Genomic DNA, 22,889 nt, shown 5'->3' with positions numbered 1-22,889 from the left:
TAGGAAAGGTTCATGGGGATAATAAACATCATAGGACATAATTTTGAATGACAAGAGATTATGGTGCACCGAATGAAGTTCTGGAGGAAGGAGCGAGATATAAAACAGCCTCTGGAAAGGGGTTCCATAGACAGGAGAAGCGAGGAATAAGAGTTGAGGTGTGCAGTCAGCCTGGATTTTGGAAGTTTTACCAGGAGGGGGTTACCGGAAGAATGGATGCGTCCTGAAGTTGCTGGTCAGAATACTGAGAGAGAAGAGGGAGCAATGTTGGTCAATTGGTTGGGAGAAAAAAAAGAGAAACCACCGACCTGTTTGCAATTTGAGAACAGATCTTATGCTTCGACCTCATCATGGGAGATTCCAATAATTTTGAGAGCGTTTGACTCCACAGAATCCACGAGATAGATTTGATGCTGGAATGCCAGCCCAGAATAGAGAGCGGAACTCCACTGAGGTACAGACAAAAGCCTGGTAGACTGTGAGTAGCTACGATTTTCCAAGGAAAGACTTGGATCGACGGACGATGCCCAACCTGTGGCTGTTTTTTGACGCCAACTTTGCTATGTGGTCGGCCCAGGAAGGTCATGGCTTATGATGAGGCCGATAAATTAAAGAGACTGAACCTCTTCCAGGGCGCATGCCCAAGGAAATAGATTGGTGGATTATCATTATGGAGCGATAGGGTGAGACTGACATTTTCGGGGATTGATGAACATGTTCCAATTATCAGACCAGAGTCTAATCATTTCCAGCTCAACAGAGAGACATAGCTGTAGCTGCCACCTGCCGAGCAGTGAGATAGGGTCTTGTACGACACAATATGGAGTCATTTGCAAAAAGGAAGACCTTTTATTATTAATTATTATTATTATTATTATTATTATTATCATTATTTTACTATAGGATAATAGATATTCCACAGCTCTTTAAAATCGTCATTAACTTTGCCCATTTTTGCCATTAATTAACTGTTTTCCTCAAGTGCCTTGTGTAATAATTGTATACATAGTACCACACTTTGAGTTGAAAATTTGGCACAACTTTGGGCATGCATAGCCAGGGCAAATTGACTCGAAACGTTTCCCTGAGACTTTACCCTTTTTTCCTCCTGCTGCCACCCTCCACCCAACCCAATTTCACCCCCAACCCTATCGGCTGTGATCTCCCCCCTCCACAATACAGAGTCAACTTGTCACGGAGCCTGTCCTCTTCCTGGTAAAGTCACACACTTCACTTGCACCTTGTCGCTTTGCATGTTACGTATCAATAACGTCCAAGTCACATTATGGTTTTAAAAAAATCTTATCACTTAACACTTTTCTTACAAATAAAACACTCGTCTGCTTTTTCATGAGGTCCATAGAAATCTGATGCGAATCTCATGATGTCTCTAAAGAAACATTTCGAAAAGATTTTCCAAGATTGTTACGACACAATAACTAGTCTTACCAGACTCGGTAGAGTAATGGTTAGAGCGTCCGTTCCGAGTCTGAAAGGTCGGCGGTTCAAACCCCAGCCGAGTCATAACAAAGACTTTTGGCCCAGGTTTTCACCAGCCAGCTTACCAGGCTTGATGTTCAACTGAAGGTGGTAAGAATATGTAATTTGAAGAGGGTTTCAGCGATAACTCGACAACGCTTGCCTACAAGAAAGATATTTAATGTGGCCGCCAACTACATATTGTAGCTGGATCCCCAGCTAACATCCAGCCGAGGAATAACATCCATCCTAACAACCCGCCATTTATACATAAGTACAAACCTTATGACATGCGTACGTTCTGCAGCACACTTCCTGGTTGTTAGTGTGCTCGCTCTTGAATCGTATAGTCTGGGTCACACGAAACCAAATTGCCACTCTTGTGCAGTACTTGAAGAGAGTGCCGCATCTTGGAGCAATCCTTCCTTTAAATAGGGGCATCAACCAAGCCATAGTCTGTCTCAACGAATCGGAGCTGCTGAAAATTAAAGGGGACATACAAGTTAAAAGGATAAGGGTTAGGGTTAGCCTGGTGAAAGGGATAGTGAAAGGGATAAAAAGGGATAGTCTGGTGTTGGCTTAGCGGTTAGGGTGCCGGCTTGGGATCCTAAAAATTAAAGGGGACATACAAGTTAAAAGGGTCAGGGTTAGGGTTAGCCTGGTGAAAGGGATAGTGAAAGGGATAAAAAGGGATAGCCTGGTGTTGGCTTAGCGGTTAGGGTGCCGGCTTGGGATCCTAGGATCCTGGGTTCGAATCCCGGTCGATCGCTGAATTAACGCCAGGGGGGTTGACTCAGCCTGTCATCCTTCCGAGGTCGGCAAATTGAGTACCAGCTTGCTGGGATGAATGATCACGGTGTGTACCCTGATTTAGAATAGGTACACCGTATCCCTGCGCATCATAAGAGCGTGACCAAGGGTTGGCGTCAGGAAGGGCATCCGGCCATAAAACCATTGTCTCAAACAGGGAACCATGATTGTCATGGGGCCCGCAAGGCTAACCCCTGCTCTAGTGGGGAAAATGGCCTTAAAACGATCATTCATTCATTCATTCATAGAAGTTAAAAGGGATGAAGATTGTTGATTGTGAGAATGGCTTAATACGAGCAAATTGATCAAGGAAGTTTGTGTGGTTTCTGAAATTTTAGGACAAATGACCTTTTGTGTCCAAAGTGTCCTTATAGTTTTGTAGACAGAAGAATTCTCTATGTATATCAAAGAAATAACAGAATATGATAGCTTTACTTGAAAAGGTCAAAAGGAAAATGTTAATGCAAATTAAATTGAACGGTATATATATTAAAGCGAACCCCCGCTCTAGTAGGGAAAATGGCCTTTAAAATGCATGTTGTTGTTGTTGTTGTTGGTATATATATATATATATACTTATGAGTGTGTAGCACTGTAGTTTGCAGGTAAATGTAGTGGTGCTCTCTCTCTCTCTTTACGTTCATTCCATTCTCTTGTAATGTCACAAGGATTAACAAGGAAATTTGATGCACGAGGAGGCTTTAGAGAATGCCTTGTGTAATGGGCAGAACTCTTCTGCCCATCATGCTTGCCCTACACCAACACCAGATTAAGTAAATCCTCAAGCTAACGACTTAATTTCGTTGGGAGGATGGAGGGAGGATGAGAAAAGAGTGGCAATCCCTGAGCTGCTGACTCAGGGATATCACAAGGATGCTAAGAAAAAAGGGATTCTTGTTTGTTTGTTTATTTTATTATTTATTTATTATTTTTATTATTGTGGGCGAAGGTGGTTTTAGGGTGAAGAATATATACCGACTACACATGATCCCTTGACGAGACCCTCTCACAGAAATCACACACAGCACAGAGATGTACACAATCACCCATCCATACTCAGGTGGCCTACAAGTCTTGCCAATATCCATGTTCCGCCTCTATCTCCGATGCTTCTAGGTACCTTTCCAATTCCAATTTAAACCCATCTACTGTTTCTGCTGCCATTACTTTTCTTTGTTTTCCACGCATTAACTACTCTCTGAGTGAAGGACCCTGACCTTAATGCTATCCTAACTCTCCTTACTCTCCTCTTCTTTACTCTCAGGATTACGTTACTCGAGTCTCTTATCTTCCCCCATCCAAAACCTTGATCTTTTCTACCCCCGCTAATTTCACCCCAAATCCACTTTTTTGAAATACCAACTTCTGTCCTGGAAGTCCTTGGTGTCCTTGTGTTTTATACTTTTCCCACCCCCCCCCCCCCTTCCCACGCCTCCTCCCCCCCAAGCCTTCTCCCTCCCACACATCTCCCTGCTCTCAAATGTTGTGTTTGTGTGCTTCCCCTTCTCTCCCCATCTTGTCCTCCGCTCCCTCTTTTTATATATTTTGTTTGTCTGGTTGATTTGTTTGTGAAATAAATGTTAGCTCTTTCACAAGCCTCGATTCGGTATACAAAAAACAACAAAAAAAAACAACTGTCTATTCAGCTGACGAACTTTTCTTCGCATATTTTGTCTATACCCTTCATTATCTTAAATATCTCTATCATATCCCCTTGCAACCGCCTCCTTTTTAACATATAAAGCCCTGTCTCCTTTAGCCACTTCTCCAAGCCGAGTCTCGCTAGGCTTGAAATCAATCTCGTAGCTCTGCGCTGAACTCTCTCTATGACAGCTTTGTCCTTCCTGAGTTGTGGTGACCAAAACTGAACACAATATTCGAGGTGAGGCCTCATTACATTCTTGTCCAGTGTGAACACAACATCTTTTTATTTATAATTTATCCCACTACAAATACAACCTAAAACCCTATTTGCTTTACCTATAACTGCCTGGCATTGCCCAGTCTGCTTACCCTCCCTTCCCCCGTGTCTATTATGACCCCCAGATCCTTCTCATTTGTGACACGCTTCAATATAGCCCCTTGCAGCATGTAATCTCTATTTTCATGACTCTTACCCATCCCCAGCACCTTACATTTCTTTATATTAAACTTCATCTGCAAATGTTTTGCCCAATCTATGAAAGTATCTAATACCCGTACTTTACTGAATCTGATCACCTTCCTCTCTGCTATCTAACTTACAGTGCATTCAGAAAGTATTCAGACCCCTTCACTTTTTTCACATTTTGTTATGTTGCAGCCTTATGCTGAAATCGTTTAAATTCATTTTTTCCCTCATCAATCTACACTCAATACCCCATAATGACAAAGAGAAAACAGGATTTTAGAAAGTTTTGCTAATTTATTAAAAATAAAAATCTGAAATATCACATTAAAACCAAGCCATTAGTAAGGGCATTTTATGAGATATTTCACAAATCTGTTAACTAAATTGTTACCAAAAAATTTCTTCACCAATATGTTTGTAAAGGTGTGTAATAACATGTGTTAAAATGTTGAAGTTCAACTCCCGTGGGAAACCCAGAAAAAAAGCTGTTGAATTCGGGTACCGAAAAATTATTTTCGAGAATTTTTATTTTTTTTAATCGGCCCTTAAGTAACTTATGAGGGGTCAAATAAGGGTTTTTCATGATTCTGAGTTGATTGTTAACATTTATATTTTCACTTTTACATTTACACACAAAGTAGCTTTTATTTCACATACATATATAATACTCAAGAGTTATTTCTCATTCACAATGTCAGAAGTTTCAACAGTCATTGTCTATGTCTTCTTCAGACTCAACAACATCATGACTGCAGTTTCTGCATGTAATGCCATTACAGACTCCACAGGCCGAGATGCACGTGACCCCAACCTTGGAATGACGGGTAGATTTGCCTGCTTTATTATATTCACAGCCTTCAGCCAAATCGGAAGATCAAAGGTCACTATAGCGACCCCAGCGCGCCGTATGCACTCTTTCAGAGTGGTGAAGATGGTGTTGAGGTCATTAGGGTCTCCTTCAATAACTGGGAGGAACTCGATCTGTGTGCTCTGCTTTGCATCATTAGCATGGATTCTCTTCATCCAGCCATTCCAGTTGGAGTGTGGGAACTCAGGATCGTTGGCTTTGATCACCCACCCCGCTGCCCAGAGTGTGTCACCTGGAGTGAGGAGTGGCTGATCATGAGCCAGGGAGGAGGAAAGCTCAGCGAGGGGGAGAAACATGATCGCGTTCGTTCCTATCTGTTTCCTGTTCGTAAATGGAATAATCTTTACTTCAGTTCCTCTCAGGATCTTAGCTTTGTCGAGTGCCTTCAACTTCACCCGGGGGAAAGCTGCTGTTGTCTGTGGATCTGGCAAAGGTGGTGCCGGAGAGGTGACTTCGATCCAACCCATTGAGTGAAAGGGAGTGTTTCCGTGAATAGAGACAATGTTTAAATCTATATTGTCTCCAACAAACTGAGTGACTGCATTGTTTGTTTCCCCAACCTCCATAAAGACCACCTGATCATTACTTGACAATTCACTTTCACTGGCTGGCACTTTGGCTGTCATCACTGATTGATCCTCAAGCGCAGCATCAACCGCAACCTCATCATTGATCTGTTCATCGGTTTCCTCCACAATGGTGTCAAGAGTGCCAGAAGTATCTGGAACATCATCTCCACTCCTACTATTAAGGAAGCAGTATTTGTAGTTTTGTGTCTCCATGTAAGACTCAGTGTATCCCAGCCGGTGGAACTTGTTGAGCATCCATTTTGACCCAAATCTATGATCAAGTTGTATGGCAAGCCCCATTTGGTGTGGCAATACTCCAGACCGAGGTCGACAGGCCTTAATAAAATTCTGCCCCCAAACGGCAACTCTTTCGTCTGTCTTGACAATCGGTCTCAAGAACATCTGAAGGCTTGCAGGAACAAGTGTCAGCTGACTATCGATGTCAGTCATACTGTGTGTGGTGGGGTATGACTTTGGACCTATATCAATCAAGGCAATATCATTGGATATGAACTTGAGTGCCGTCTTTATGATCTGAGTCTTCTCATCTCCATGGTCAAGATTAGCATGATGCACTCGCAGAATATTGTCGGTGCCATCTTTGAGACAGAGTACATCTGCCCTTCTTTCCTGTGTTGTGAAATACAAGGTGTCTTCGTATTTCTCTAGAAGTTTTATCTTTAGCCAATGCTTTGAATAAGAAAGGCTCTTCTCTGGTGACTGATCAAACTCCTGCAGCTTTTCATGGACTTGGTCCATGTTCATTACCCCATGCTCTAATTCTGAGTCTAACCATTCGCAGAATTCAATAAAAACTGCCTCTCGCTCCTCATCAATACTCCTCTGTCCTCTCTTCCTTTTTCCTTCCTCATCAGTCTTGGACAAACTGTCACCTCTCGCAAACATAAGTTTGCATCGCAAATGGTACAGTGTTTCTTCTGCTACCAAGTCGTTGATCCCTTCCAGGCGTCCAGTGACTTCAGTGCCCCAGTCATCCCCGCGACTCCGTGCTGTCTTCAGCAAGCTTGCCTTCAGTGTATCTGCAGTCAAATTATCTGGCACTCTGTATTTCTTTCTAGCTTGTGCTGGATTATTTTTGTAGAGCTGGGCTGGTTGGTTGCAAAGAATGCATACATCCTTATACAGGTCAACTGACTGTGATCTTCTAGAACTGCAGCCAGTTGATGAACTGAACTCACAAGTAGTGCGTCTTCTCTTCAACTTTGATGACTCTTTCTCTGCCTTTGATGCTTGAGCTGACTTCTTGGTGGTTGCAACAAAGTTGTTGTACAGATCATTTTTACACTTCTGGTGGTACCTCAGTTTTCCTTCCTTTTGAGCCTCCTTCATACGTTCCACAACAGTAACATTTTCGACAGTTTCTGCTTGTTTCAATAAAGTTGAGTATCCCTTTGGAGTTGCCTGTATGAGCCTTTCAGCTGGTGTATCCGAGCGTGCACAGATGAAGCAATTGAGCACAGGTGGAGTAACGTCTTCATCCATATTGCTAGACTCCATGTCCTGCAAAGTAGAAAATGAGATATATTTAGAAATTATTTTTCCACAAAGGAGTGTCTGTGGTGAAATATAAATGTTAACAATCAACTCAGAATCATGAAAAACCCTTATTTGACCCCTCATAAGTTACTTAAGGGCCGATTTAAAAAAATAAAAATTCTCGAAAATAATTTTTCGGTACCCGAATTCAACAGCTTTTTTTCTGGGTTTCCCACCGGGAGTTGACCTTCAACATTTTAACACATGTTATTACACACCTTTACAAACATATTGGTGAATAAATTTTTTGGTAACAATTTAGTTAAGATTTTCATATGTTTCCCTTACTACATGAGGTCGAAGGAACTGCCTGCAGAGCTCAGAGACAGGATTGTGTCGAGGCACAGATCTGGGGAAGCCTACAAAAAATTTCTGCTGCATTGAAGGTTCCCAAGAGCACAGTGGCCTCCATAATTCTTAAATGGAAGAAGTTTGGAACAACTAGGACTCTTCCTCGAGCTGGCCGCCCGGCCAAACTGAGCAATCGGGGGAGAAGGGCCTTGGTAAGAGAAGTGACCAAAAACCCGATGTGGTCACTCTGGCTGAGCTCCAGAGATTCTGTGTGGAGATGCGAGAAACTTCTAGAAGGACAGCCATCACTGCAACACTCCATCGATCTGGGCTTTATGGCAGAGTGGCCAGACGGAAGCCTCCCCCCAGTGAAAGACACATGAAAGCCCACAGAAACTTGTTTCTTACTGTCTGAGAATCCTTTAGCTGCTTTTTTGCAAACTCGAAGCGGACTTTCATGTGTGAAATTATTATTGAGTGTCGATTTATTGAGTGTAGATTATTGTTTTATGAGGGAAATTTATGAGGGAAAATAAAGAATTTAAACGATTTCAGCATAAGGCTGCAACATAACAAAATGTGAAAAAAGTGAAGGGGTCTGAATACTTTCTGAATGCACTGTATGACTGAGGTTAAGCCGGCTCTTACCCCACTGTCCAAATCGTTGATGTAAATTAAGAATAAAAATGGTCCCACTGCTGAGCCCTTGAAGCACATTCCTCCCAGCCCAGACATCCTCTCACCTACAGCCACTCTTTACCTCCTATCACTAATTCAGTTTGTAATCCAGTCAGCTACCTGACCAGCCACTCCACAAGCCCTCACCTTGGCTAACAACCTCCTATGTGGTACCTTACAAAATGCCTTTTTAAAGTGTAGATATGCTACGTACACTGCCCCTCCCTCATCCATATAATGGATTTCTGAGCTGCTTCATATAAATCCAATAGATTTGTTAAAATGATCTCACTCTGGTAAATCCATGCCGACTGTCTTTAATTAGTTTGTATTTATTTAAATGGTCTCTCATCTGGTCCCTAATTGACGTCTCCAACACCTTCCCTGTAACTAAAGTCGAAGTAACAGATCTATAGTTCCACAATTCTTCTCTGGATGCCTTCGTAAATAAGAGTTACATTTGCTGCTCTCCAATCCTCCAGTACCTGTCCTGACTTCAGTGAGCTCTTAAAGATATCCACTAACATCTCGCTTATCTCTCTGCTCACCTTCACTCTTTCATTCCTCTTTTCTCCCGCCTCTGGAACAAACTCCCACACTCCTTTCAATCCCACTCCTCCCGCCAGGTCTTTAAAACAGCTGTTCACCACCATCTCTTATCTTCCCCCATCCAAAACCTTGATCTTTTCTACGCCCGCTAATTCACCCCAGATCCACCTTGTTTGAAATTCCAACTTATTTCCTGGAAGTCCTGGCAGTGTCCATATGTTTTATAACTCTCCCACCTCCCCCCCCTTCCCATGCCTCCCCCCCCCAAAGCCCTCTCCCTCCCACAGTTCTCTCGATGTCCCTGCTCTCAGATGTTGTGTTTGTGTTCCTCCCCCTCTCGCCCCATCTTGTCTACCGCTCCCCATGTTATATGTTTTATGTGTCGGTTTGTCTTTCTGTGTGATTAATGTTAGCTCTTTCACGAGCCTCGATCTTGTATACAAAAAAAAAAAAAATCTGCTCTGCCACCTCCCTCGAAACCATCGGATGCATATTATCTGCACCCAGCTGGAGCTTTATCTATGCTTCGTTATCTGAGCTGTTTATTTACTTCCTCTACTCTGACCTGGATCTTCTGTAAAAGGTCTTCCTCACCTCCTTGATAAATACTCTCAGCTATTGCCAATATTCCTGACTGTTCTTGCGTAAATTTCCCAGACTGCATCCGCCTCCATTCCTCCCCACATCTATTGTTTTTCCACCTACCTCTCTCTTGGCCTTCTGATTAGCTGTTGGTGTTTTCTGACTGCTTTCTTTCTCTCTTTCTCTCTCTGTCTCAAAATTTCTGTCTTTCTTTGTTTTCTCTTTCTCTTTCTCTCTCTCTTCCATTTTATCTTGTTGCATTCTGATCAGTTCAGTGCGCCACAACTAGCTCTTCCACGAGCCTCGACTATCAATACAAAAAAAATGTCGGAAGCAAAATACCTGTTTAATAAACCTGCCATCTCACTTTCTTCACTAACCAATTTCTCTGTGCCATTCCTTAATGGGCTCACCCTTGTCTTAACCTGTTCTTTACCCGACATACTCAAATAATACCTCACTATTATGCTTAATTTTCTTAGGCATGTCTTTCTCAAACTCTCTTTTGGCTTGCCGAGTTATTTTCTCAGCTTGCCTCTGCTTACTCCTATATTGATATAAATTTGACACGAGTCCTGTTATTTTATACCTAAAAAATGCTTTCTGCTTGTCTTTATCTCATTACTTAACCACTCTAGCCTCTTTCTACCTCTATTTTTACAACTCGATGGAATACTCTGCATTCTATACTTGAGTCAACGAGTATTCAACCCCTTTGCGATGACACTCCAAAATGAGCACAGGCCCTCGAATTTTCTTTAATCATCCTTGACATGTCTCTACAACTTCATTGGAGTCCACCTCTGGCCAATTCAATTGATTGGACATGATTTAGGAAGACACATACCTTCCTATATAAGGTCCCACAGTTCACATTGCATGTCAGAGCAGAAACTCCACCACGAAGTCCAAGGAACTGTCCATAGAACTCCAAGATGAATTGTGAGGAGGATTTATCTGGGGAATGGTATAAAACTATTTCTAGAGTGTTCAAAGTTCCCAAGAGCACAGTGAGCTCCATCATTAGGAAATGGAAAGAATATGGAACTACCCAGACTCTTCCTAGAGATGGTCATCCAACCAAATTGAGCAACGGGACAAGAAGGACCTTGGTCAGGTAGTGACCAAAAATCTAATGACCATTTATTCTCACATGACCATTCTCACAGAACTACAGAGTTTCTTGGCTGAGATGGGAGAACCTGCTGGAAGGAGAACAGTCTCTGCAGCACTTCACAAATCTAGACTTTATGGGAGAGTGGCCAGACGTAAGCCACTCCTGAGAAAAAGACACATGACAGCACGCCTGGAATTTGCGTGCTGTCATGTGTTTTAGCATGTGCTTGTCATGTGCTCAATTATCAGACAAGATGAAAATTGAACTCTTTGGCCTGAATGCAAAGCACTGACGTCTCGCAGAAACCGAGCACAGCTCATCACCCATGTAACAGCATCTCTACCGTGAAGCATGGTGGTGGCAACATCATGACATGGGGATGCTTTTCAGTGGCAGTGGTTGGGAGATTTGTAAGGTTGAAGAGAACCATGAATGGAGCCAAATACCAGCAAATCCTTGCGGAGAAGCTGCTTCAGAGTGCAAAAGACCTTAAACTGCGGCGAAGATTCACATTCCAACACGCCAATGACCTCAAACATACAACCACAGACAGCATCACTGGAATGGCTTCAGAACAAGAACACAAAAGTCCTTGAATGGCCCAGCCAAAGGCCAGATTTGAATCCCATTGAGAATATGTGAAAAGACTTGAAGATTGCTATTCACTGATGCTTCCCATTCAACTTGACAGAGCTTGAGCAAATCTGCAAGGAAGAATGGGAGAAACTCCCCAAATCCAGATGTGCAAAGATGATAGACGTACCCAAGAAGACTCGAAGCTGTAATCGCTGCCACAGGCACTTCTACCAAGTAATGACCCAGGGAGCTGAATACTTGTGTAAGTTAGATATTTCTGTATTTCATTTTTAATTACTTTATAAAGATTTCTAAAAAAAATGGCACTTTGATATTATGGGGTATTATGTGTAGATCAGTGCCCCCAAAAAAATCTGTATTTAATCCATTTTAAATTCGGGCTGTAACACAACAAAATGTGAAAAAGGTTAAGGGGTGTAAATACTTTCTGAAGGCACTGTACATATATATATAAAAGTATCAAAACACACACGGAAAACACCACAAATTTTTACAAGAAAAGGAAGTTGTACAAGCAAAAAAGATGTATCTACATATATACAGTCACGTGAAAAAGTAAGTACACCCCATGTAAAGTTTTTACTTTTTCAACATATTTCAACATACAGATATTTGATTTTCATTTCAACAATATCGATCGATAAAGGTGATATAATATAACAAATATCATGAAACATTTACATTTTGTAGTACATTGTATAATTTAAATAAACATCAATGGAAATTTCGCAGGTGGAAAAAGTAAGTACACCCCTACATTTATCACGACTTCAAATACCTAAAATTAGAATCAGGTGCACCAGCTCAGGTGCAAATGATTAGAACATCGTTTGAGAGGATCTTGGAGGAACCTGTCTTATTTAAACCTCAGACATTTAGTTTGGTTTGTTCTTTGTTGTTGAAGTGTGCGGCGTCACCATGCCTAGATCAAAAGAGCTCTCTGAGGCCTTCAGAAAGAAGGTTATAGATGCCTACGAGTCTGGGAAGGGATTTAAAAGGATCTCCAAACAATTTGAAATCAATCATTCGACTGTCCGGAAGATCATCTACAAGTGGAGAAGATTCCAAACAACTGCCAACTTGTTCAGGCCAGGCCGCCCCAGCTAGTTCAGCCCAAGAGCAGACCGCAAGATGCTGAAAGAAGTCTCTAAGAACCCAAGAATGTCATCACGGGACCGACAGGTAGCTCTTGCCACTGTTGATGTCAAAGTGCACGAGTCTACCATTAGAAAGAGGCTGCACAAATTTGATCTACATGGGAGGTGTGCCAGGAGGAAACCTTTGCTGTCCAGAAAGAACATCAGGGCAAGACTAAAGTTTGCCAATGAACACCTGGGCAAAGACCAGCACGTCTGGAACAATGTGCTCTGGACAGATGAGTCAAAGGTAGAGCTACTTGGCCACAGTACCAGAAGTCATGTTTGGCGAAAACCAAAGACAGCATTTGACCACAAGAACCTGATACCAACTGTAAAGCTTGGTGGTGAAATATTATGGTTTGGGGCAATTTTGCTGCATCGGGGCTTGGGCAGCTCACCATCATAGAATCCACTATGAATTCTTCATTGTACTAGAGGGTGCTTGAGGATAATGTGAGGCCATCTTTCGGAAAGTTGAAGCTTAACCGAAGGTGGACCTTGTAACATGACAATGACCCTAAACATACCAGTAAATCCACCAAGGAATGGCTGAAAAGAAAGAAATGGAGGGTTCTGGAATGGCCAAGTCAAAGCCCGGATCTAAATCCCATTGGGATGTTGTGGGGGGATTTGAAACGAGCTGTGCATGCAAAAAAAACCCCTCAAACATCGCACAGCTGAAAGAATTCTGCATGGAGGAGTTGGCAAAAAAAATTCCCAGTCTATGTCAGAGACTGGTAGACAGTTATAAGAAATGTCTACTTGAGGTTGTTTCTGCCAAAGTTCTGTTTCTGCCAAATACCACCTATTAGAGCCAAGGGTGTACTTACTTTTTCCACATGCGAAATTTGCATTTATGTTTATTTAAATTATACAATGGACTACAAAATGTAAATGTTTCATGATATTTGTTATATTATATCACCTTTATCTATCAATATTGTTGAAATGAAGATCAAATAGCTGTATGTTGAAATATGTTGAAAAAGTCAAAACTTTACATGGGGTGTACTTACTTTTTCACATGACTGTATATATATATGTATATGTATATGTATATGTATATAATATATATATATATATATATATATATATATATATATATATATATATATATATATATATTGTTACGTGCTCCTCCCCGACCCCCTAGTCACGGTGTACCTTCAAGCCCCGAGAGGTGTCACGGCAGAAAAATGTGTTATTCTGTGTGTCAAAGATCAATGGAGAAGCCACCCCAATTGTTACTCACAAACAAATATTGTATTGAGATCACACAAGAATAACGGTACAACAACAATAGTATTCAAAAGTACAATCAATATGTCCTATGATGGTACCATCAGTTTTGCAATATATAACTCACTGTACTCCAAGTGAGTGTAACAACCACATTCCCCAATGTCTCTTATTCCCGGCTCCAAGACGAAGTTGTTTCGCTCCAGCGATCGCTAGAACAAGGGCCAAACGACCAGAATCCCGTGTGGATGGCCAGGGCAGTCACACAGCCAAAGCTGTACAAAGGCGCCCTCAAGGCGACTGGGAAATCCAAAGGCGCCCTACAGGCGACCAAGAGATCACACCCTCGGTATGGACGAATTAGCCTTCAAAAATCCGCGTCACACACACGCCCCAGATCGACGTCTGAATGCGGTGAGAATTGTCAAAAAGAAACGAAACCGCGAGCGAAGCACAAATCCTGCGTGAGTCAAAATGGCCGACGACCCGGTCTCGTGGTGCATGGCACGGCGATGATTCTCTCCTGAATCAATCGCAAACCTGACATGCAGGTTGACTGGTCACAGCGACGACAACTCCGTCGTAGGAATTCCTCTCCCGGAAACCCGAAAGTTCGCTCGTGACTCTGGCTCGCCAACGTTCGCTTCAGAACCCGGAGCAACTCGGCTTTCTTGTCCGACTCATTCGCTGCGCCCTTTTTGTCTTCTCCTCCTCTTCTTCTTCCGGCTCCCGATCCGGCTTCCTGTCTCTTTTTAACATTAACGCTTTTATCCTTTGCAAGCAGTTCATGAACAATAAGCCTTTTGAAGACAATAATAATACATAGAATCAGAAATATTTCAAGTGGAGGAAAACCACAACAACGGAAGTGACGAATCCGTAACAATATATATGTATGTATGTATGTATACATACATATATATATATATATATATATATATATATATATATATATATATATATATATATATATATATATATATATATATATATATATATATATATATATATCACAGCAGTGGATTTATTCTATTTATTTATTTATTTATTTATTTATTTATTTATTTATTTATTTTATAAGTGAGAACGAAAAGCATTTAGTATGCTGCCTACCAGAATACAACAGTAAGTAAAACGTGGGATAACTTGTATCCATTCTCTCTCACGATATTACAGGGAGTACAATCTAGCAGCTGGGATTTAGGGTTCACACACGTGTTAGCAGACATTCCCGAAGCCTGTGAATAAATGTTTTTCACATACCAATCAGGGATTCGTATCTCGATTCTGTACGATGCTCTAACTCCAAGAGTTTCGCTGCTTTGAAAAACTTAGGACGAATCAAATGTCAAAACATGGGTACCTTGGGGAGCAGCCAACCTTGTTGAGGATGTTAGGAAATGCTACACAGCCAGTTTTAGGCAGGATATGTGGAATCTGTAAAAACCAATACCTGGACAATTCGCTAAAAATTGATCCTCTCGTACATAAAGTGAATACAAAATTCGACAAGATCTTATAAACGTTTCGTTATGTTTCACTTTAAAATTGGAATGCTTGGATTACTTTGTGGAACTTCTATCCATCATACTTTTCCAAATTAATGAATCCTCCCTGGAATTCCTTTTGTGAAACGTGATCGTTGGCACGCCATTTTGAAAAGTTGCACATTATGTATGGAGATTTTTTTTCCTACATGAATACGTCATTTTATAGCGCTGTTTGTGCCTTTGTAGCATCCATCCTGTATTTCATTTTTCTGTTAGACATTATTGAACGGTTGAGTTATCAGTCAATCTTAATTGTACCACTGGTGTCATTTTATAATGATTAATGAAAGGTTGCTTCTGGAAATGAAATTTTGATGTATAAATATTTACATTACACGTACCTGTTCATAGCAAACTTAACTCAAGATGTCATCACTGATGTGTGCAGCAGTTCACAGGGAAAGCCATTGTTTGCATACTTTTGTTTGTGTATTTTCGAATCTCACTGCAGGTCATATTTATGAATTCACTTTGGCAAGCACAGAAGAGTTGGTGAGACCTAATGAGACGGCAGAAGGTATAAAGTTTGTTCACCCCTGGCACGCTGACACACTGATCCATAGGTCTGCATTGCACGTCACCGATACAATTGAACTCCTTTTGCTTCTTGTTTCAACTCACCACGACATGCAAACATGTCATTTTTATAATAAATGAGCACGTGTCTCTCATAGTTTTGCGTGTTAGATGTTGACAGCTTGACTCGTAAGGCCAACCTGCTTTGGAGAGGACCTGATTGCGCAAATAAATTTGACTGCAGGCTCATGAATCACCATTGCTTGAATGGGCATAATGTTAAAACATTGATGGCGTTGCATTTTTAAATATTACTGAGTTCATTTGTTGGAAGAGATATTGCTTGTTTCTTTTTTAAATTTAATTTTGTGATATTAAGTCTTTTCGATTTTTTAACTTATTTGTCTGCTATGGTGCACTCATAATTATGCCGAAGGGTGTCTTCTTCACTGTATATTTCTGTCATACACCTGAGCCCTTGGTACTTGATGCTACTATTTGTACTTGCGACATGTTGCAGGTCAACAAGAGCTTCACGTTGTTGTTGTTGTTGTTGTTGTTGTTGTTGTTGTTGTTGGGGTTCTTATTGGGGTTCTTATTGGGGGGGGGGGGGGGGGATTTTTGAAATGTGCACCCATTGGTCGGACAGCTGCCGGACCACACCCACCCCACATCTGTCACTTGACACCACCTACCATAGCACCGAGACAAAATAATATTGCCGCCCACTTGGTTTCCTGGTGGGCCGAACACATTAGGCCTGTAGTGTAGGCCTCTGCTGATTATACATTGCCTGGGTTTGTTTCATCAGATTTCCATTGGCTTTTTTTGGGTCGAGTGTTATTCATAAGGATAGACCCAGAAAAATCTAATCATAAGTCAAATAATAGTAAGGTTTAATGAAGCCCATCAGGACGTATGGTACGTCAGGACGCACTGTAATGAAGCGTTACATTACGTTACATAATCAAGTGTTAAGTAACACAAATTACGAAAAAAAATTGGCCTTGTTTGGGTTGAGTTTTATTCACGATGAGTGTAAAATCTAATCATATGTCAAATAATAGTCAGGTTTAATCAAGCCCATTAGAACACATGGTACGCACAGTAATGAAGTATCGCTTTATGTAATTTACAGAAAAAAATATCGTTACGGAATTTTTGAAAGGTCTTACATTGGTGTTAAGCAATCCGTGACAGTGTGCCAAATAAGCTCGTTATGATATAACCGTTAGGAGGGTGACGTGGATAAGAGGTGTCGAGTTGATTTTTTAAAATAGCGAATTAAATGTGTTTGCCAATCGCGCTGTTCATCCTTTAAGAGTGCTTTAAATGGGCGTTTCCCAATTGGCCCATTAGCGGATTTTGTCGCAAGTTGTGACCACAGTGCTGTCATTCTTGTTTTTACTAAAACAAAATAACTGGTGTGAGAAGCTTTTTCCTCGATGTGTCATTTTAAATTAAATAATTTACTTTTAATTTTGTGATCACTTTTTTTTTTTTTTTTTTTTTTTTTTGTATACAAGATCGAGGCTCGTGAAAGAGCGAACATTAATTACACAGAAAGACAAACCGACACATAAAACATATAACATAGGGAGCGGTAGACAAGATGGGGAGAGAGGGGGAAGGACACAAACACAACATTTGAGAGCAGGGACCGAGAGACATGGAGACATCGAGAGATCTGAGAGAGGGCGAGGGCTTTGGGGGGAGGGGGGGGGCGTGGGAAGGGGGCAGTGGGAGAGGTATAAAACATATGGACACTGCCAGGACTTCCAGGAAAGAAGTTGGAATTTCAAACAAGGTGGATCTGGGGTGAATTAGCGGGGGTAGAAAAGATCAAGGTTTTGGATGGGGGAAGATAAGAGATGGTGGTGAACAGCTGTTTTAAAGACCTGGAGGGAGGAGTGGGATTGAAGGGAGTGAGGGAGTTTGTTCCAGAGGCGGGAGAAAAGAGGAATGAAAGAGTGAAGGTGAGCGGAGAGCCGAGATTTCGGCAGTTTAACCATCAGAGGGTTGCTTGCAGATCTTGTGCGACCTGTAGGAATATTTGGGGGACAGAGCACAGAGAGAGCTGGGGGTGCAAGGCCGGAGAGGAGTCGGTAGAAGACAGAAAGACCACCTACCTGCCTGCGGTGAGTGAGTGAAAGGCCCTCAGAGATAGCTTCATCGCGGGAGATTCCAATAATTCTGAAAGCTTTGGTTTCAACAGCGTGAAGCCGAGCTAGGTGTGAGGCAGGAGCACCGGCCCATAGGGGAGAACAGTATTCCATTGAGCTGCGGATGAAAGCCTTGTATGTGGTGAGGAGCTCAGGTGTGCCGAGGAAGGACTTCGCACGACGGAGGATGCCCAGTCGGCGACTGGCTTTGGAGGCCAGCTTGGAAATGTGGTTTTCCCAAGAAAGATCATGGCAGATAGTGAGACCCAAAATCTTGAGCGACAGAACTTCTTGGAGAGGATTGTTGAGAAAGTAGATGGGAGGGTTGTCCAGTCGATCTTTTCGGAGAGACATAGTAAGAGTGTGAGATTTGTCAGGATTGAAAGACATGTTCCACTTGTTTGACCAGTCTGTGATTTTGTCCAGGTCTTCAGAGAGTGAGGAGGCAGCAGACTGCCGATCTGAGGGAAGAGGAATGGAGCGGCAGAGAGTGGAGTCATCAGCAAAGAGATAGAGAGGATTTTCGAGAGAGTCAGAGAGATCATTGATGAAGACCAGAAAAAGCACGGGGCCCAGAACACTGCCTTGGGGAACTCCAGCCTGAACAGGAAGAGGAGATGAGAGAAACCCATTCAGGGCCACACGTTGACGACGACTAGAGAGGAAGTCCGCCAGCCATGCGTGGAGATTTCCATGGATACCAAAGGAGGAGAGTTTGGTGAGCAGAGCGGGGTGCCAGACCGTGTCGAAGGCACGTGATATGTCGAGGGAGACAGCTCTAATTTCCTGTTTGGCATTGAGGACCTCCATCCATTGTTGAGACAGCAGAAGCAGCATGTCCAGAGTAGAGTGACCTGGTCTGAAACCAAATTGATGATCAGAGATCAAGCCATTGGAGAAGAGGAAAGATTTCATATCCGAAGCAATGATGGATTCCATGACTTTGCTGATAATTGGGAGAAGGCTGATTGGTCTGTAGTTGCTAGGATCTGTTTTTGCACCTTTTTTGTGCAAAGCGGTGATGTTGGCTGATTTCCAAGCAGATGGCAGTTGACCTTGAGCAAAAGAGAGGGTGAAGAGAACAGAGAGAGGGTGAGATAGAGCAGCAGAGCAGGATTTTAGGACCCGTGGGCTGATGCCGTCGGGTCCAGTTGCAGAATCAGAGTCGAGGGTTGACAGAAACTTTTCCACCTTGTCAGGAGGAAAGGACACGGAGTCCAGGAGCATCAGGGTACGACTGGGTATGGTGGGTACAGAGAGGGATGGGTTTGGGACACAAGATTTAGAGGCAAACACAGAGTTGAGGCATTCAGCTTTTTCACGTGCGGAGTCAGCTGTGTAGCCGTTTGAGGTAAGGGAGGGGATGGAGGGGGAACAAACACCAGAAACGGATTTGACCAGACGCCACCAGGATTTGGAAGAGGGAGACAGATAAGAGAGTTCGGTCTTGAGAACGGAGAGATATTGTTTCCTGGCTCTCCTGAGGGTGGACACACACTTGTTTCGGGCTTTGTGAAAGGAAATGAGATTTCCTTCCGTTGGATTTGCTTTCCAGGAGACGAAGGCAAGTTGTTTCTGGGCAACAGCCTCACCACAAGATTCCGTGTACCATGGACGGGAGGAAGGGTATGACAACTGAAGACGAGATGGGATAAATCTGTGCATGAGAGAGAGCAATTTACTTTGGAAGAATTCCCAGGATGAGTTGATGTCAGAGGTGGTAGAGATGGGAGACCAGTCCAGATGATTGATGGCTGCTTGAAGACCGTGCCAGTTGGCCTGAGTGAAATGCCAGACTCGTCGACGCTGAGCAGGCTCCCTGAGGATGGTCAGAGAGATGTCCACTTTAACAAGGACATGATCAGATGTTCCGATCGGAGCAGAAGAAGAGCAGCAGACATTTTCAGGGAAGTTAGTCATAACCAAGTCCAGAAGAGAAGATGTTCCGTTGACTGAGATCCGGGTCGGGAAATTGACAGATTGTGTCAGTCCCAGTGAGTCGCAGAAGTCCTTTGCTGAGGAGCCATGGCTGGTGAGAGAGGTACCCACACCCAGCCAACTGGCATGATGACAGTTGAAATCACCACATATGAGGAAGAGAGAGTTGGGATGACTAGATAGAAGTTGGTCCATATCATCAGACAGCGAGATGTAGATGGAGTCATCACTGTTTGGTGGACGGTACAACACACATATGAACAAGAGGTGGGAGCGAAGGGGAAGCCGTAGCCAGAGGTATTCCTGGGGGTGAGGTGGAGAGAGTGCAGTGCAGGGCGAGTGAGGAAGAGAGTTTTTGATAAAGATAGCAACCCCGCCTCCAGGACGAGGCTCAGGTCTATCATACCGGAGGAGGGAGTAGCCCGGGAGAGATACTATGGAATCAGAGACATCATAAAGGAGGAAAGTTTCTGTTAAGCAGATCACGTCTGGTTTGACAGAAGCAACCTGTATGGAGAGATCGGTTAAGTTTGAACGAAGGCCCCGGATGTTTGAGGTCCATACCGTTAATGAAGAGGAAGGGGGAGCATCAGATACAGAACAGGGGGGAGGAGGGGTAGGGTAAGATGTGGAAGAGGTGGAAGAGGTAGGGAGAGCTGTTGAAGGTGTGTCAGAGATTTCAGAATAGCTCGGAGAAAGGGAAGGATGGGGCGGACAAAAGGTTTGATGGTGATTGGGTGAGCCACAATGAGGTGTTATTTGAGGAGGGGGAAGAGCGAGGCAGAAGGTTGGGGGAGATGGAGGTGAGAGTTTGAAGGGGGAAGAAGCGGGGAGGACGCTTTGAGGAGGGGGAGTGAGCGGGGGGAAATTGAGAAGCAATGAGGGTGGGGAGATTTGAAGGGGAGGGGTGAGGGGGGAGTTTGGGAGGGAAGGGACAAGGGGAGGGATTTGAAAGGGATGGGATATGGGGGAGATTTGGAGGGGAGGGGTGAGGCAGGATTCTAGGAGGGGAGGGGCGAGGGGGCGTCTTGGCGGGGAGGGGTGAGGGGGTAGTTTAGGAGGGAGGGGGCAAGGGGGGAGATTTGAAAGGGATGGGTGATGGGGAAGATTTGGAGGGGAGGGGTGATGGGGAAGATTTGGAGGGGAGGGGTTATGGGGAAGATTTGGAGGGGAGGGGTGAGATTGGATTTTTGAAAGTGTACGATTTATGGGAAACGAACATTTATTGCAAAATGAGTTTCTTGTGACCTTCGAGTTAAAAATACGTTTAAGGACGCTGGATGGAGGATGGAGTGCAGGAGAGTTTAGGGAATGTAGAACAAAGGCACTATAGGAGATGGATATTTTTTTTGGGATGAATTGATTTGGTGAGCAAGTCGAAAGCAGCCTTTTAAAGAAGAAGAAGAAAAAGGTGTTATAAAATATGACGGAATACATAACTTGAGGGGAAAGTGTAAACATTGAAGGTTAATGAGTGAAAACTATCTGGGGAAATGGGGGAGAAACACGTGGTCGAAGAACGAACGAACGAATAAGAATGAATAAACGAATGAGAACAGAGAAGGAAATGTTTTTTTTTTTTTTTTTTTTGAGTTGAGATTTACACAAGGAAGTAGGCTATGGGTGAAAAGCCTGGGAATACAGAGAACGAAAGTTATTGGATCACAAACGACGGACCACTGAGAGAAAAACAAAGCCTCAAGGTTGTACAGTGCACACTGTACAAGGCCTTGCTCACGACACGGCAAACAGACGATCAATTTATGAAAGATAAACACCGAGAAACAACCAAAGTTGCACACAATAACTTCACACACCGAAAGATAAATACAGTTTCGACAAAATACAATTGTGAACAGACTTAACTTCGAAAAACGTGGAGACCGTTTGGAGCTTCGAAAATCCCTGCCGCCGTCTCCAAGATCTCGCGAGATGGGGGAAGATAAGAGATGGTGGTGAACAGCTGTTTTAAAGACCTGGAGGGAGGAGTGGGATTGAAGGGAGTGAGGGAGTTTGTTCCAGAGGCGGGAGAAAAGAGGAATGAAAGAGTGAAGGTGAGCGGAGAGCCGAGATTTCGGCAGTTTAACCATCAGAGGGTTGCTGGCAGATCTTGTGCGACCTGTAGGAATATTTGGGGGACAGAGCACAGAGAGAGCTGGGGGTGCAAGGCCGGAGAGGAGTCGGTAGAAGACAGAAAGACCACCTACCTGCCTGCGGTGAGTGAGTGAAAGGCCCTCAGAGATAGCTTCATCGCGGGAGATTCCAATAATTCTGAAAGCTTTGGTTTCAACAGCGTGAAGCCGAGCTAGGTGTGAGGCAGGAGCACCGGCCCATAGGGGAGAACAGTATTCCATTGAGCTGCGGATGAAAGCCTTGTATGTGGTGAGGAGCTCAGGTGTGCCGAGGAAGGACTTCGCACGACGGAGGATGCCCAGTCGGCGACTGGCTTTGGAGGCCAGCTTGGAAATGTGGTTTTCCCAAGAAAGATCATGGCAGATAGTGAGACCCAAAATCTTGAGCGACAGAACTTCTTGGAGAGGATTGTTGAGAAAGTAGATGGGAGGGTTGTCCAGTCGATCTTTTCGGAGAGACATAGTAAGAGTGTGAGATTTGTCAGGATTGAAAGACATGTTCCACTTGTTTGACCAGTCTGTGATTTTGTCCAGGTCTTCAGAGAGTGAGGAGGCAGCAGACTGCCGATCTGAGGGAAGAGGAATGGAGCGGCAGAGAGTGGAGTCATCAGCAAAGAGATAGAGAGGATTTTCGAGAGAGTCAGAGAGATCATTGATGAAGACCAGAAAAAGCACGGGGCCCAGAACACTGCCTTGGGGAACTCCAGCCTGAACAGGAAGAGGAGATGAGAGAAAGCCATTCAGGGCCACACGTTGACGACGACTAGAGAGGAAGTCCGCCAGCCATGCGTGGAGATTTCCATGGATACCAAAGGAGGAGAGTTTGGTGAGCAGAGCGGGGTGCCAGACCGTGTCGAAGGCACGTGATATGTCGAGGGAGACAGCTCTAATTTCCTGTTTGGCATTGAGGACCTCCATCCATTGTTGAGACAGCAGAAGCAGCATGTCCAGAGTAGAGTGACCTGGTCTGAAACCAAATTGATGATCAGAGATCAAGCCATTGGAG

At 43.4% G+C, this 22,889-nt stretch overlaps 1 protein-coding gene across 1 annotated transcript in view; it reads left to right on the top strand.

The window, feature by feature from the left end:
- Window positions 1-22,889, top strand: part of LOC137433137 (uncharacterized) — a 131,370-nt gene that overhangs the window by 13,267 nt on the left and 95,214 nt on the right. The window contains exons 3-4 of the mRNA XM_078783346.1: window positions 1,183-1,215; window positions 15,587-15,652. Coding sequence (XP_078639472.1) covers window positions 1,183-1,215; window positions 15,587-15,652 — 99 coding nt within the window. The remainder of the gene's footprint in view (window positions 1-1,182; window positions 1,216-15,586; window positions 15,653-22,889) is intronic.

This window comes from Myxine glutinosa, chromosome 8 (assembly GCF_964187855.1).
Source record: "Myxine glutinosa chromosome 8, kmMyxGlut1.1, whole genome shotgun sequence".
In the NCBI taxonomy this organism is placed as follows: Eukaryota; Metazoa; Chordata; class Myxini; order Myxiniformes; family Myxinidae; genus Myxine; species Myxine glutinosa.
This window is presented reverse-complemented; position numbering and strand designations above follow the sequence as displayed.